This window comes from Diadema antillarum, unplaced genomic scaffold, assembly GCF_040938485.1.
Source record: "Diadema antillarum isolate AM-2024a unplaced genomic scaffold, OU_Dant_1.0 scf00000028, whole genome shotgun sequence".
Classification (NCBI taxonomy): Eukaryota; Metazoa; Echinodermata; class Echinoidea; order Diadematoida; family Diadematidae; genus Diadema; species Diadema antillarum.
Genome location: NW_027270917.1, coordinates 6845012 through 6863431, shown reverse-complemented (window position 1 = coordinate 6863431; position 18420 = coordinate 6845012). Strand labels below are relative to the sequence as shown.

Genomic DNA, 18420 nt, shown 5'->3' with positions numbered 1-18420 from the left:
TCTGAACAAAATGGTAGCAGAAAGTCATGCATCTTCGCAAAGCATTTTCACACATGAAATGTGTACCTTTTCCTACATGTATTGATACTTCTCTGAAAGCCTCCATCTCATACAAAAAGGGAATTTAACTGCAGGCAAACCTTAGCAAATAATTTTCTTTAGGGGTATCAATGATAATATGAGTACAGACTACTCCATTTCTTAAATAGGGCAAGTATACCTTTTACATTAAATACAAATTGAACATTTTAACAAAAATTTGAGCTCTCACATAATTTTTATGCGAATCTGATGATACTGGCATGGAAATGATGACTACAGCTTGAAAGAAACAACAAACTCTCAGTAGAGACACACCTCAACAGCAACAATATGGACATGGTCCATGTCTCTGAGTAATGACATGGTCATCAGTTCCTGAAACAGCAGCAAAACATTTCCACACAACCTCTGCATGGCATTTGGGACTTCAAAGCAAAATGCTCATCACATGCACCTCACATGAAATGGCTGCAGTTTCATGAAAGTTTCTTGACAGTTTCATGAAAGTTTCTTGAGAATTTCATCCTAGATGAACGAGAGAGAAAGAGCGTGTGGAGTGAAGTGGAGACATGGTAGTTTGTGGCAGATGCGGTTTATAGGGAAAAGAGAGAGATGCGAGGATGGTTGACGGAAAATCTGATGCTAAGTCTGAGATGGAGATGCCATGACGGAGACGAGAGATGATGGAGGTGTTGGTGATGAAAAAGCGTCCTCCATAGTTACCTTGTGGGTTGATAATCTTGTTCTGCCAGAGCAGGGCGGCCGGCACGGGCTTCTGATTTACCGCGTCTGGAAACGGAAAAGGCTCGGCCATATCTATTTCGGAAAACATAAATGAGACGACACAGGGTGAAAGTCTGGGGATGAAGGTCCTACGCCGGTGCTTCTCGATTCATAAACAGACGGAAATTGGAGAGGAATTTGGACCAATATCTTTTGAGAGACACGATAAGTGGGTCCGTGGAACTGGAACTTCAGACCCGCAAAAGGAGGCAGATGTCCAATGTCTGAAGAATTTTTACAGGTAGCAAATTCCACCCGGTGAGTCTCGTAGCTTCCGACGCTCTGCTCAGAACTTGCTCGGTTCCGACACGGTGACGTCGGGTGTCACATGACCCGCTATTCAGCTGTTCAGCGCGATAAGCAGAAGCCTGCTGACCCACAGACTTGCAATTTATGGAAAATGAGCAAACAAGTGATAAATGCCTGCTCTTTTTCTTTTTCATATCCACACCGGTATGAAAAAAGATTAGACAGACACTTTGAGTGCTTATCAGCTCTACTGGTAGAGAGAATTAAAAGCAAGTATAAAGAGACCTCGTAAGGGATCATCTCAGAAGAGAACATGTTGCAGGGGTTGCAGGTCAACTCTGTTCACGCGAAAAATGTAATCGGAGCTAGTAGAAGAGTGTAATACTGAGATTACGAGCCACAACATTAACTCTTGTCAAGAGATCATGTTCCTCTGCAGGCAAAAAGCGTTAAACACTTTAATAAACACCACCTATAGTATGCTCTTATTAACCCATTGAGGATGAGCTGATATTGCTACAATGTAAAGCACGCATTTCCCATATACCCCTGGCAGAGTATACTTGGGACTAGTCTCCAATGGGTTAAAGCAAGAGGCTTACCTCAGGAATTCTTTCTACATCAAAATTTTCATTAACAGATATTATCACAATATTTCAGTATACTGCTTCCCTTTGAATAATTTGTATAACCATCCATGCTGAGAGTTATTTCTATGCACGGTGCAACATCAGTATTATGACATGTTATGGTAGTCCCACATGCATTTGTAAATGTGTCACTCTGTAGGCCCCTACATCAGATGTAAACTGGTTCTTCCAGTTAATTTGCTCTACTCAAGTGGAGTCCTGATTTACCTTCTTTCTCATCCCCCTCCCCTCCCCTGCCCCCTACACTCATGTTCTTGCTCTCACTCCAGTACATATTTATCTGCTACCACCACATAAGCAGCCAATCAAGTTTGATAGGCTGCTGTCTGACCATTATCATGACTGCTCTAATTACTGCTAAAAGGCACACCTGATATTCACCTCCCCTATAGACTCCATTATAAACAGGGTCTACATGTATAAAATCACCCTACAATATAGTTTTCCTCTCCTGTTTACATCACAACAGCTCTTCAAGCTTTATTATTGCAATACACAAGAAAGAATTAGTACTGTATAATCTTTCTAATTACAAAGCGATGGAAGGATTGTGAGCCTATGCTATAACTGCATCATCCAGTTGACATAATATGAAAGTATAACTAATATTGTCGCTTCTGAGGAGGAGATGACTTTGCTTTTACTTGAACAAAATGTGTCATTTTTCAAACCACTGTCATATAATTCTTGCTTGATCTCGATCAGATTAGAGACATATAATTTTCAGATAGCGTGTACATACAGGACATTATTAATGCTTTGGTTATTTGCATAAACAAGAAATAAGAATTACTCCTTTAACCCGTTGAAGGTGAGTCCTGAGTATACTCAGGCAAGTGTCTATATGCAAAATGCACGTTGTGGCAAAATCAGCCCATCCTCAACGGGTTAACCCTTGTCGTGCCTCAAACTTTAGACAGTGTGTGCAACACAATCAGCAGTCACAGCATACAGAGGATTAAGCCCCCTGACTGTTCTCATGTGGTTTATACAATTCCACCATTGATCACAACCTTGATAATATTAATTAACATGATACATGAATATGAAATGTGAAACATTGAGTAATTTTGTAAGAGAAAGGGCTACACTCAACATGCTAAGCCACAAATTGTGAATCAATATATTTAACAGCAAATAGACCAGCTCACAAGGGCCTACTCAACTGGAGAGAACCTTCATACTGCATATGATTTTTAAGGAGTTACTATGGCCTTGTATCCATCCAAAGAAGAATTCATGGAGATAAAGCTGATGGTCATTCCCCAAAATTCTTCAACTGACCGCCTGAAAGGGAACTGACCACCTTGACCACAACCAACAACCCAAAGATCTAAACAATAACCCCCTCCCGGGCATTTTATCCCTTAATGGTTCTCTTCATTTCCATCACTTGAATTGGGGAATCTTCTCCCACTTTATGAGATAGCAGAGAGGGCTTCTCACAGTTCCTCTCTTTTTTCTTTTTCCTTTTTTTTTTGGGTCAATTCTTTTTCTTAAAAATCTGTGTCCTGTATTTCCATCTTGTTTGTACTTGAAGATCACGTCTGGTCTCAGCTAGATAACCCCAAAGTTAATCATTTTCCGCCCTCGGCTTATGATAGTCGGCTATTATCTCACGATTGTTATTCCGTCTTCACGGTATCAATTGGAGATACAGCAATTTGAGTGGTCTTAATGGCTGTATGCTTACTGGTTACTCATTTATCATTTGTATACATGCAATGCCAGGTTACTGTACGTTACTAATGAAGGTTCACTAATTCTGGGCTAGTCTTCAATCACCAGACCTATGGTAATTGTCACTGAGCAGAGACGTGTCACTTTTCGCATCTCGATTTCAGTATTCAAAGACATATCTGAATTCACCACGGTAACCAGTTAAGAATTAGTTCAGGGACTATGCAAATCTATATCAATGTACGTACGAGTTGACGCGCATGACATATTGCATATACCAGCAGCCATCCAATAATGAATGCTTGCTGACTTACATTGTATGCACACACACAAAAATGCTTATCCCAATGCATGGACTTAATTTGAACTACATGTATATTTGTGAATATGTGCCAATATGTTCATGGCATAATTGATAAATAGGTCTACTTCATGAAGATTTGCAGTTGTCGAAGTTGGTACAAGGACATGATTTGTATATATGGGTCTAAGGAAGAAGTTTGTTGACTTCAACTCCTCACACAATCATGTCACAAGAATGACACTTCTTCCTTGATTTGACCTTTGACCCACAGGATTGACCTTTCATCCCAGGGAATGATTTTCAAACTTAAATTTGATTAACAATTTCAGCTGATGAAAAATATCTTCAATGATATCTTGTACACTTCTATGTAAGAAAACTGCTACACAAAAGTTAGTTTGTGTAGCAGTGGTGTAAAAATGCATAGCAAATTACGATGCGATACCAAGAAAATTATTCCCTGTATCCCATCCTGCATCAGGGGAAATATTTCTCAAATAATTCACTTCTACTGACCTCATCACATAACATTCCTATTTTACTTTTCTGGCTGCACACATTTTAAAGGCTCAAATTGACAAGTTCAGAGCCAAAATGCAGTACTAAACTTTTAAACTTGACCTTTTTCCACCAAGCAATATATCCATTTTGTGTTTCTGTTCTTTCCCTTCATGATCATGGATTACTGGTTCATTACTATTGGGCATTAATAGTTGATGTTATGGCTTGAAAATGAAATTGCTTGCAGGAGTTTAATGGGCTATGATCTCGACAGTTTACCTTAAAAACAGAAAACCCCCCAAATCTGGCACATTGGGGGGGGGGGGGGGATGGGGGGATAGAGGCATTACAATGAAAAACAAAGAAACAAGTCAGTAACATTGCACTAAATCGAGGTGAGGGTTGCTGGCTTCTCTGCTTTGTAACAGTGATTTATAACATCTGAACATCTGTCATTATATATGAGTCCTATATAAAAATGCATAATGGTGCTGGGGTGATCGCTCATATGGGCATGCACACTGTGGGGCCTATCTTCACTGCAACATCATACAGAAATATATGTACTATGCTAGATTTATTATATACATGTTCTACAGTAAATAAAGTATTTCTTGTATCTTTGAGGCACATCAGAGGAACTTGGTCCTCAAGGGAATAATGCTTTGAATGAAACTGATAAAACCAAAGTTCAAACAGATCTGCTAAAGGTTTGTATGATGATGAACAAGCAAGAAACTAAAATAACAACAGTGTCTGATTATTGCCGTGTCAATCAATATCACATTCCATAAAGGAACCACAAACTTCCTAACCTGGTAACATGATCTTAACAGTTTTTGCATCACTACACCTTTAGCACGTAATCAAAGGCAAAGATGGCGATATAATTTCTCTCAAGTTGTTTGCACGAATATTCTTCCTTTTTCTAAAAGGAAGTGTTCACTGAATATCCCCAATACACCTTCAGCAATAGAGATGATGAATCATTGTCATTTTATACACAAAAATACTTTTCCTTCGGTGATGTCAGCACCAAAACTTCAAAAATATAACTCCTGAATGGATTGTCAGATTTTCCTCAATCTTTCACTGATGTGTGTTCATGCTGCATTCTGCTCAATACATTTGCATATACATACATACACACAATAGTTCAGTAACATTCTCTATTAGTCCTTTGGATTTCATGGAAACTTTCACTTGGTAAGTACTTCTACTACTTAAGTTGAGGTCTTGTTTTGATGACTTCATGGAATATCAATCTTTCCTCTCCTGGTACAGATCAGCTGGACAATGTGTAGTAGTGTTGGCAGTATGATAGGGGCCATTGGTCTGTGATTAAGTATGTCAGGATTGCTGTCTCTAAATGCCATAGACTATGCATACAAGCAAGTTGCTTTTAACATCGAGTGAGTTAATCTGAGGAGATATAGTGTGTGCGCTGTGCATATCTATTGCACTGAGCCTGGTAGTAAACGAGTACAATACAAATTTACACATTTCCACACAGAATTTATACACACACACACACACATACCTTAATGCACATAACTTGCAATACACATTGTATGATACATTTGTACCGATTGTAAACCTGACCTTACCAGTAGCTCCAGTATAGTCAATATAAAGTGAGTCGTGAACCCTTAACCGTCAAAATACAACTGCCTGTCAGGAAGCAAACTCTTGTATCTGCTGGAAATCTCACCCCAACTTCAATCTACTGCCATGTCGCTTTGAACCGGTGACAACAACCACTTTGTTGTATGCAATACAGTATATACCATTCTATTATTCTATGTATGCCTCCTAGCATTTGAGTAGCCCACACAAAACACCTGACTCCCCTATTAATTAACCTCTTGATGATTACAAAGACTATTAAAATGTAACAAACTGAAACTAAAACTGAAAATTACATGTAGGGCCTATCCCGATAAAAACCTTCACTGCAAGGATGAAACAATGGCCTTGTTGCGTTAAGTTATTTTTTAATCAAAATGATGATGATCAATTATATCAATAATAGTTCTCATACTACTACTACTACTACTACTACTACTACTACTACTACTACTAACTACATGTACTACAACAACAACTACTACTACTTCTAACATTAATAATAAAAATAATAATGACGATGATGATAACAAAACTGTAATAGCAGTCACAACTATAACAATCATAACAGAACTGACCATACAAATAATGACATGAAATATCCAACTGTATCTCAATCCACAGACTATTTGCTATCATATTCAAGAATAAGCAATGAATATAATGGCAAATACCTGGCAAACATAGTGCATGAGGAGCATTGGTATAAATACACAAGAATGGTAAAAGTGACCTGGCTCCAAAAAGGCCTTTGACAGATTATAGTCAGGTGGCGTGAATGGGGAAGATTATGTATTTGCATGATATGAGATCATTACAGGACACGTCTGCTTGTTCTATTATGAGCAAGTGCTATAATAGCTGGGGCCATAGAACATCCCCCCCCCCAAAAAAAAAAAAAAACAAAAAAAAAACAAACAAAAAAAAACAAAAAAAAAACAAAGAAAAAAAAAAGGGTCAGAGATACCTTGGTTTATACACACTGGATAACACAAGCCACTGGAGATTGAATGAAGGTGAGCATTTAGAATATTTTCTTTCAGAAACACATAAAAGGAGTGTGACTTAAACGCATTCATAATAGGAAACCAGTGGATAGATCTTTTTTTAATGTTTCAGTATTTATTTTTCGATTCATCTATTTTCTTATTTTGATTTTTTGTTGAACTCATTCTATGACTACAGCATAATCTGTACTTTACAGTCTTCTCCACTTTAAGCACTGTTAAGATGAAATGTCTGTTTAGCCTGATATTTGTTTTATCAAATGTCCAAAGCAACTTCACCTCAATTTTAGCAATTCACGGTCACTAATCATATTTGATTTATTTTTAGCCACAATATTAAACGACATCAAAGAATGGATTCTCATCTCAAGGCCTTGTCATGCAACTATTCATAAGTCAACATAAACAATAAAAAATAAAAATGAAAACTTCCGGTGGAGAAGACCTTTAAGTTTGACAATCACGTGCCATACTCGTGTGATGATGCTCAAACCGAAATCATCAATTTCCTCCATGGAAGTTTTGATACCACAACGGGAGGTCTTTAATGAGCGAATATATATATCAACATGTTTAACAGGAGATACGAGCTATGAAAGTAAGTCAACATGGTCATCTCATTCCCACCATAATTACCTGGCATCAAACAATGAACACATAAATTGAGTGTCTCAATTTTCTTCGTTAAATTGACATTTCTTAAAGGCCATGTACTTTTCACTTATTCCTCTGAAGACATTATGTACCACTGATTTTGGTGACAAAATGTGACCAAACTTTGTTTTTGTTTTCTTTTTTCCTTCATAAACATAACTAAAATGTACTGCACTATTGATTCAATACCTAAAAGGTTGATTTTTTTTAAAATGGTCTAAATATTCAATTTTTGTTCTGAAGTCTACAGTCATGTAGATTAGTATGTAGCAAAAACTGCTAAGAGGTCCAAACTTTTGAAATCATGGCATTTCTCCTAAATGCAAGATAATTGAACTTGTCGACCAGTTTTCGTTTACCGGGTACTTGACAGTCACCAAATACATTTTGTTCCAGGTACACTGTAAATTTACATGTTGAGAGCAGTGAAGTTCTATTGGTTTGCTGTGCAACACATAGATTCTTTCCTGGATGAGTACATTCCTAAAAAGAGCCAATTCAATCAGCACTTGTAATGGTCAGTATATTCTACAATTCTCTGAAGCAATGGCACAATAAGTCGCTCAAGATGTCACCAGATGACAATATTTGTCACATGAACTAGGATCTCGGATAAGATAACTCCACGTGGCCACATAACATATTCTTAATGAGAATGGGCTTTCTGACATTGAGAGGATCTTGCTGAAATACAAAAGTGTTCTCTTTGCATAAAATATGGCACATGTCACTGAGACAGACTTCTCTCAGCCGAGACATTTCAGTCACTTGCAATCAAGACTGACGATCTTCTCAACAGTGCCACCCCATAAGACACTGATGGTGACATGCTCTTTAAGCTGACACGATGCCTGGGTAGGTATAATACATGTATGGGAACAGATCCACAGGAACCATGTTTTGTTTTGCTGGAATCCCACCAAGAGGTCACGTGGAAGCAATATTTCAAACCAGTTCCTGAGGCAATGTCCTTCCCTGAATGAGGTGGGGGGGGGGGGGGAAAACTTATTTCACAGTGAACACATAGAGAAGTGAAACTATCCTTTATTATTAAACCACAGGTATACCATAAGATGAATGGGTTCGAAGAGCTAGCAGAGTTAGCATGTTACGTGCATTCCAGATAGTACTACGAGATTTACTAAAGCGGTCCCACTCAGTTCAGTGATGGCTTCATCTTCATAAACTCCTCTTCTTGTTTGCAATCTTAAACTACCATGGCAACCTGCTCTGAGCGCTCCTCTCCATCCAATCTGGGCTGTCCTCGACACCCCCATCACTGACAATTAATGTTTGAGCATACATTTGTGCCAGTTCAGAGAAAGCAGAAGAAAAAAAAAATGTTGCCAAACTTAATAATTTGTACAGGCCTGTGCTTGTAAAGATTTGCACTGTGCACAAATTTGTTGTTGCTGTTGTCGTTGAAGGGCTACTGGTTTCTAACATTTTTTTCCCCCTACAACTTCAAGATGCATCTTGGCTACAGCAAAATTTACACTACTGTTGGCGAGCACACTCAATCATGTGATTGAGCCTTCAAATAGTTCCTGACATTCACTTTTATTTTCGATAGTGTGGAAAAGCAACAGATGGCCTACTCAAACAAATATGAAAAAAAAAATCAGGACATCTAGACATCACTTGACTTGATTTTACTCTACTTCTCAAAATCAACTTTAAAGTGGCACCAGCACTGTGAGCTAAAGGGAACCATGTGTGGTCTAAAATGCAGTGCTTCCCTCGTGGCTATTTGCCTCTGACCTGACCTGGCCCTTATAGTGCAAAATCCAGTCCATGTTCAAGATGTCTCCTCCACAAACAGATCAAAACACATTCTGCCAGAATCAAAATCCGACATGAAACCAGTACCGGTACGTGAAGGCCCAGAATATGCGAATTCTCAGCTTCACACGAAAACTGAATGAGGCGATAATGTCATTATCCCATAATGTCATTATTCCACAATTCCACCTTTTTTTTTGTCTAGTAGGAATACCAAGAGTAAGCATATTTCTTGTCATTGACTTAGCAACTTCTTCCCCCTAAAATTCAGCCCTAGTAGGTTATTACAAAAAAAAAAAAAAAAAAAAAAATATATATATATATATATATATAAATGCAGAGGATACATGTTATTCTTGTTGATTTCCTGTCGAAGAAAGAAATCTAAAGAAATGAGTGTACATTTTTTAATAGGAATTTATGATGCAACAACATCACCTCTGCCGATTTGAGCGTGACACGTTGGCTAATACTACTAATTATGGAAATTGTGGGAAAATTTAAGATTCCAAAAAACTTTCTCACTTTAGGTCTTATTCTCATGAAACCTTACAACCCTGTTTGTCTGACTGTACTTTATTCATACTGTGAATTGAGCTTGAAATCAGACATGAGGGCCTTTCAAATACTGTTAGAACTAAGGAGAGTGGACATTTTCGTGGGGCCAGTGTAGAAATTTTTCCTTATTTTGTGCAACCAGAAGCTAACGTGAAAATAAAAGCAGGCAAATATTTTTGCATGCCATACGTTCCTGTAATAAATGTCTTGATCCCGCAGAATTAAGAACATGTGAAATTCATTTACCCCGGCCGGGCGCGAAAAATTACTTGCGTGAAAATATCCACTTTTACAGTAGCTCACATTCACTTTACTAAAACAATGATAGTAAGATTCCCATGGTCAGTGTCAGTTGTTTGTACTGTATAGTGCAGGTGGACAAAACATATGGTCACCGCAGGGAATTCCCCCTCCTGACCACAGCTCACTCTGGACCTCGAACTGAGGCTGATGAACAATCCACTGGATCATATTTCTTTCATTCCTTCAGACAAAGACTGCAACATGCACTGGTGAACACTACAGTCACTCAATCTACATGTATAATACTAATACTGCCTGTGCTTTTAAATGCATAAAATAAAAACAAACCTCCAGTACATACAAAAGTTTTGAGAATTATGCTGTCACTACGAAGGGATCTAGCAACAAATATTACCATGCCAATATACCATTATTTTGTTACATTATATTTGTTAATTATTACCCTTTTTTTCAAAGCTAAGCCCCTTTAGACTCCGTTTTACTCAGCTGCTTTGGCTCGCTACCATTAGATAACAGTTTTCAGCAGATTTTTTTTACATTTTTTCCTCCCCCCCCCCCCCCTTTCAAGCATCAGGGCTTTACTTTATTTCCAGCCTTAATTTCCTTTATTTTCTTTTTTTCACAGAGTTTGTTTCTACAACAAGGACTCTGGTAGCAAAATAGGAGTATGCAGCTAAGATTTTTCAGACTGGAAAAAGTCGTTTAAGTGTGCCTTTAAACTGTGCTCTATTTATGCGTAGTTCTCAGGGTCACATTGGCATTTGGTGCAATAGTCACCACATCATAATATATGTACAAGCCTAAGCCTATTTTTAGGCAATTCAAAATTCTGTGAAACTTGATTGGAACCTGACCTTTGCCTACATATTTTAGATCTTCTGTTCAGATGGTTACCCTGTCCCATGGGCCCTTTAAAGGCATAATCTACCAATTGCAGATGAAACAAAAACCCAGCATTAGTGCTTTAAAATAGTTCCAAAATGTGAGTTTGGGATAGAAACAATCACTGTAAAAATTTGAATTCGAATAATCAATGTTATTGTTAAATACACAAAATGTGAACAATAGTTATAATAAAAATGTTGCCAGACTAAACCGTCTACAGCTTATATGGTTCAATGAGAAAAATACTGATATCTCCCTTTATTTTAGGCTTTATTGCAAACATTTTATATGGTAGGATGTTTTGTGATACAACAGACCTACACAAATGTGATATCTTGAACATTTTCAAATCACTGTTCCCAAGGGTAAACAGGACCTTTAAAGTTTATTAGAAGCGTGAACCCAAATCCTGTTACCCTAGAGCAATCATTTCTCCCTCTTCCTTCCTACTTAGAGGTTTCATTGCATGAGAAAGTGTGTCAATGCCATCTAGGTAGTATGCGGATCGGTGGAGATTAGAGAAAGGCAGAACATTGTACTAAGAAGAATTACCATATTATACATGTATCAAACCGGTCACGAACATATCATGGATCCATCTACTCCCTATACATATATCTCAAAGTGAAATGCATTAGATATGACAAAAGTGAAATGCAGTAGATATGACAATTTTATAGGCTGACTTTCACAAAAATATTAGAATCAAATAAACACAATAGTAATCCCATGTCTAACCAGTATCAAATATGAATTAAACTTACAGAACTTAGGTTTCATCTTTTTCTCAGAATTAGTAACAATCACTATTGTGTGATATACAGTAGATATATGAAAATTATCATCATTTTTTTTCTGGCTTCTCGAAATCAAATTTACCATAACTATATAATATTGACCAAATGAAATAATTTGTAAAAAGTTCAATATCTTGGCAATTACATTTCTGATTGGATTAGCATTATATAGTGGTCATGAATTACTGCCAAAAATCCTTATTTAACAATCTTTTATGCACCATGTATGAACCAAGAAGGAATTTTTGCAGCCATGACACCAGCAACCTAAGGAATCATGTGATTCCCATAAATATTAATGTGTTTGCGAAGATGTTCATTTCAATATTACATACAAGAGTCAGGGCTTCCTTACAATACATCCAATTTCAATAAAACTCCTACTTTTGTTTGATATCATCATTATTTTAGTTTTCAGCAAATGTGAATTTGAATTGGTAGTTCACCCAAAGACTTCCTTACAATATCTCCAATTCTAATAAAACTCGTATTTTTTTATATTATCATATCATTTCAGTTTTCAGCAACACATGAATTGAATTGCTATTTCACCCTAAAATTCATTGGTTCATTACGGAAAAAAATAACCCACATGCATAATTGAAACTACAGTCAACCTCGGATACCTCGAACTCGGATAAGCCGAATATCACTTACCTCGGGTGCAAAATGAAAGTCCCGATTGTTCCTATGGAGTTTTCGTGTGTTAAAATTCGCGTAGCTCGAAAAAAATAACTCGAAATTCGGTTACCTCGAAGGGAAATCTCATGTCCCGATCTTAATTAACTTATTGTTTTTCCCAGCATGTTGCTCGAATTGAAATTGCAAACATCACTCAGCATTTCCGATGAAGCGCGCGTGGACAGCGAAGACATGTCACAAATCTTTTCACACTCGATTGTAAATATTCTGAGCCCCTGAACGATCGCGCGCTCAAAGAAATACCCGGTACACAGCTGACAAGGAAAATCCCCAACACCTACTGTACCTAAACACGTACACGGTATGCATATAGCATCCCCAACACCTACTGTACCTACACACGTACACGGTTTATGCATATAGCAGCCGTGCAAATGGAGTGCTTACAATAGCACTACGCTCTGCCCATCATCTTTCTTTGACCACTCTGTTTTGATTTGCGATCGTGATAGTCATGCCGTGCGCGTACATTTCTTAACCGTCGTGGCGCACCTGCTTAGGTGTTGACAGTTATATCTTTGGCATTAATCAAGGTCCACTGTCCAAACATCAATCTCCCGCTAGTGTTTTTTTTTTACTTTTTTCCTTTCACGAAGTTTGTTTCATTAATTCTCCCCGAGAACGCAAGCTCTGAATATTTTTTTTTCCAGCAATGCGACTATGAAGCATAGTGTGGTATATGATCTGGAAGTATAGGCCTAGCATAATAAAGAATAGTATAGATATGATTTAACAACAATTTATTCTGATAAATTTCGAAGTAACGGAATAATACGCTTTACGATTTTCAGACCAAAAAAAAGAAAGAAATCATCATGTATTTTACCCCTGTTTTGACTTGAATCTTTTTTGAGTTTTCGGTACTTTTTTTCTTTTCTTTTCTAGCACAATCGTCAAGGCCCCCTAAGATTGTTTCGCTTTTTTTTTTTTTTAATGCGGACAATCCTCTTCGATAAATGTTTATGATTACAGCAATAGCACTGTCCTCAGAAGCCATAGCCGGAATCTGATCTTGCGATATTACTCACTTCTCAAGTAGCCCATCCTTAATGTACTGTGCTGCACTTATTCAGGGCTCGACACTTACAGTGGCCCGAGGCCACCAAAACGCACGTCGGGCCACCAACAAAAGTCGGATGTTTGCCTTTACTTTTGGAGATGAACAGCGGTAACAATCGGCCCCGAAAGTTGCTACAATGAATGTCGGATGATTGCTTTTGATTTTGGAAATGAATAACAGTAATATTTGACTCCATACGATACTAAAATAAATGTCGGATGTTTGCTTATACTTTTGGAAATGAATAACGGTAAGATTCAGCTCTGTACGGTGCTTAAATTAATGTCAGATATTTGATTTTGCGTTTGGAAATAAACAAGGATAACATTCGACTCCGAAAGATAAAAAAATAAATGCCGAACGATCCCTTAGACGTTCGGAAATGAATAACAATAGTAGTCAACTCCGTATGATGTTTGCTTTTATATTCGAAAGTAAATAGCAATAACATTCGGCTCCGGAAGATGCTAAAATAAATTTCGAATGTTTGCTTTGACGTTCGGAAATAAATAATAATATTCAACTCCGTACGATGATAATATGAATGCCGGATGTTTGCTTTTACGTTCAAAAGAACATAGCGATAACATTGAGCTCCGGAATAGGCTAAAATGAATGTCGAATGATCCCTTTTATGTTCGGAAATGAATAACAATAACATTCAACTCCGTACGATGATTAAATAAATGTCGGATGTTTGCTTTTACTTTCGAAAGTAAATAGCAAGAACATTCGGCTCCGGAAGATTCCAAAATAAATATCACAGTCATGATTGCTTTTACATTTGGAAGTGAATAGCAGTAACATTCTGCTCCATACGATGCTAAAATAAATGTCGGATATTTGCTATTATACATTTCGAAATTAATAACAGTAACATTCAGCTCCATTCGATGATAAAATGATTGTCAGATAATTCATTTCACTTTTGGAAGTGGACAGCAGTAATATTGGGCTCCGTATGGTAGTAAAACGAATGTCGGATGTTTGCTTGGAAATTTAGAAATGAATAACAGTAATATTCTGCTCCGTATGATACTAAAATAAATAACTGATTGTTGCTTTTACATTTGGAAATGATAAACGGTATCGTCTGCTGACTGTGAGTGCCGCTGGTAGACACATGGAAGACCGGTGCGTAGCGGTGCGACTTTGCCGTCGCTCCCTGTAGCTCTAAACAGTCTTGGTGAGCTACATGTACACCCATAGTTGTGCGAAATTTTAATAGTTTGCAAAGCTAAGACTGATTCTTGTGTTGGATATTGTGTAAGAGATGATGACTTAGAGAGAGAAAAGGAGGAAAAACGAATAGTGATCGAGGGGGTACCTACGCCGACACGACAATGTACATTCAGCACGCATGTTCTGCAACCCTGTCTTGCACTCGATTACGTATAACTACCGGTATTTTCTTTTTGTTTTTATGGTGATAAGTCATTTCCTTTGTTCACCAGAAAACACTGATGAAAGAAGAACATCGATTTTCATTCAATTCATTCATATTAAAGTCGATTCAAATCCAATTGACAAGCATACAAACAATCGGTAGGCACTGTAACAGATACCATGTTGAACATCGACAAAATCGGATAAGTCGAAGAAAATTCGACGTACGCGTACCTCGAAATTCGCGTACCTCGAACCAATTTCTTCAGTCCCGACGACTTCGAGGTATCCGAGTTTGACTGTATTCCTAATATTTGATTATAATACCAATAATCATAAAAATCTAACTTGCTGAAGTGAAAGTTCATATATTCATAGTTGACATAATAATGTAACAATGAAAATGATGATATTCCTTTGAATTTCAGACACGTGTTGCATCGAATCGTTATTATTGTCACAACTATTGTACTAAAATTTGTACTTTTGCTACGGCTACTATTACTACTTCAGGGCTGCACACTTACCCATTTTTACTACTGGTCTACCTGTCTGTCAGACTAGTAGGTACCTAATTTTTCCCTTTTATACCGGTCCATTCCTGAAAAAGTTACTGGTCCGACAGTGATTTTTACTGGTCCTGGACCGTCAATCACTGCCAGTGTGCAGTGCAGCATTGACTACTTATTTTACTACCAGTATGCCACGAGTAATCAATTATAAATCTTTAAAAATATGATTCTGAAGTCAAATATGAAGGACTAACCACTACAGTCAACAATATTAAAGGAAAAAAAAAAGGTACTGAGAATTCGAGGAAAAAAGTCCCCGATTACTTCACAAATTCCAATTTAAAGGTTCCTAATGCAAAATTATGTAAAAGTAACACTATGTCAGATGTTTTTATTCCACTTTGGTATGAATGCTCCCTTTATTAAATGAAATATTATGCTAGCAAAAACAGTATATGCCCCTCTGGTACCCAATTAAATTTTACCTATACCACTCCCATGTATTCTGTTCCAAATTGTGCTGCAACTTCATTCATTAATAATCTGTGATGTATCTAAATATTATGACTCAAATCATATTCCCCTAATCTAATTCTCATTTCCTTCTTTGGTGTACAATTGAAGCCATGGAGCCGACTCCACCAAGAATTAGATGAAATAAATCACAGCAATATACACATTAGCAGACTTTGAATCTGTCTAGGGTTATTGGTGCACTTGTAAGCTGTTGAGAACCATTCTTGCACGACTATGATACAAGGTATTAATATGTTATTCAAAATTCAGCATAGGGCCTGGTATTGAAATACACTGTAAACTAAAAGGTGTGGATAAATAACACCCCACAACCTCACGAGCAAACCAAAATATAACTTATGTTCTCCATACATTGAACATTCAACTGTGTCCATTGACTATTGTTAGTATTTGACACATGGCACTTCAAATAGTCGTGTCCGATAGCCAAACTGGCGCTGGCTGGCCACCTGAGGAATAGCAAAGTGAGATACCAAAAATACTGCGGATCCGCCCCCGGATCGTACCGTTCCCATAATGTGTGCTGCTCTTGTGTGTCTGTGTGTGTTTTACGTACGATATAGCATGCTCTTTAGCGCTTCGCCCTGGTAGCTCTGGCTATTCTCTACCAGTTATTACACCCGAAAATGGCAGACTAGAGAAAACGACCAATTCACCAAAATGTCTTGAAATGATAGAATACCTTCTGGAGGTTCACTCTTATTCATACTCATGCCGACGACTTCCTCATGCACTCTGGATTGAAGTAATAAGCAACTCTTGTCCTGGCAGATGAACTGCTGGGGTCAAAGATGGCACGAATCTTTGGACTTTAGAGTGGACTTCGGCGCGGAGGAGATGCCGTTTGGCTACCGTCGTGTCGTAGCTGAATCTGGACTTCGATCGATGCGCGGGGAATTATGTTCTCCAGTCGTGTCTCGTGTTCGTCTACTAAAAACGTTGGTAGTAGGAGCTCTCACCGGTCATGTTGCAAGTCTTGCGTTCGTAGATTATCGCTTCACGTTGTGCATGGTCACGCTGTGCAATTCTATATCGGACGTTGATCTAAAAAGTCAATATATGAGCAATTAAATTTATAGGACCGTCCGCAGAATGTCGTTCACATGACTCGATGTATGACCTCAGCTCAGCTAGCTGAGCATTCATCGCGTTGCACGCACACACTCCACTTGAGTGATGTGTGTGTGTGCGTACACATAGATGTGTAGGGACACCTTTCGTTTTTATTTTACCTCTTCTCTTTTTTTCTGCGATCGTACTTCCGCATTGGAAATCCCCCACAGATATCCTCGTCACTGATGTTGCCCGCCCCCTATTTGAAAGTCGAGTAGTCGGCTTAAGTTTCGCGCTACCTACGAGAGTTTTGACCAATCAACTTTCACTACGCGTCCTGGAGCATCGACTTTTTTTTTTCGAGCTGCTGAGATACGTCATTACGTAATCGAAGCAGTTGTAAATGCCGAACGATCAAAATGGATCTTTCTTTCAACACATATCAGGTATACTGCCATCACAACAGTTTTAGATTTTCCTCAGCGATTTCATTTTCATTTTGGGTGGCATGAGTATCAAAATTAGTTAATGATATAGCTACTGCAATCTGAAGTGATTGAACATTCATATCACTGAGATGGGTTTAGATCAGACATGTTGTATGACACAAAAAATGTCATTCAACTTATGAATTGTTCAAACGATCTTAAAGGCATAATTTACAATTTGCAGATGAAACAAAACCCAAGCATTAGTGCTTTAAAGGGACTGTGCAGTACTGGTTGAGGCTGGGATTCATGTTTTGAACATTCATAAGTGAGATAATGAGAAACCTCTTATGAAATATGAAAGAGCATGTTGTTTCAAGAAGGATTCAACATTTATTTGATGAAAATTGGTTTTCAAATGGCTGAGATATCCCAAAAAGTGATAATAATAAAAGGCGACAGGCCATCCCTTTTATCAGGATCTCTTTGTTTTACCTTGTTTTTGGATATCTCAGCCATTCCAAAACCGATTTTCATCTACATAAACTTTTGATACTCCTTAGAATTGCATGCTCTTTGACATCTCATAGAGTGGTTTCTGAATATCTCGCAAATGTTAAAAGCTAAATCCTCACCTCGATCAGAACTGTACACACCCTTTAAAACAGTTCTAAAATGTGAGTTAGGGAGAGAAACAACCACTATGAAAATTTGAATCAGTAAAATCGATGCTAAGTATTGTCAAATATTGAAAATGTGAACAATAGTTATAATAAAAATGTTTCCAGACTAAACCGTATACCGTTACAGTTTATTGAGAAAAATACTAGCATCTCCGTATATCTTAGGCTTTATTGCAAAACTTTTATATGGGAGGGTGTTTTGTGGTACAACAGACCTACACATATGCATGAGAGGCGATATCTTGAACATTTTTCAAATGACTGTTCCCAAAGGTAA

The 18420-nt window shown here is 37.7% G+C and overlaps 1 protein-coding gene across 1 annotated transcript in view; it reads right to left on the bottom strand.

The window, feature by feature from the left end:
• The window catches only part of LOC139736289 (uncharacterized), a 47389-nt gene extending 30253 nt beyond the window's left edge, over positions 1–17136 (bottom strand). Inside the window, exons 1-2 of the mRNA XM_071647022.1 lie at positions 16662–17136; positions 766–858 (exon numbers count right to left, since the gene is read on the bottom strand). Coding sequence (XP_071503123.1) covers positions 766–858; positions 16662–16692 — 124 coding nt within the window. The 5' untranslated portion in view covers positions 16693–17136. The remainder of the gene's footprint in view (positions 1–765; positions 859–16661) is intronic.
• Positions 17137–18420: the final 1284 nt, after the last annotated feature.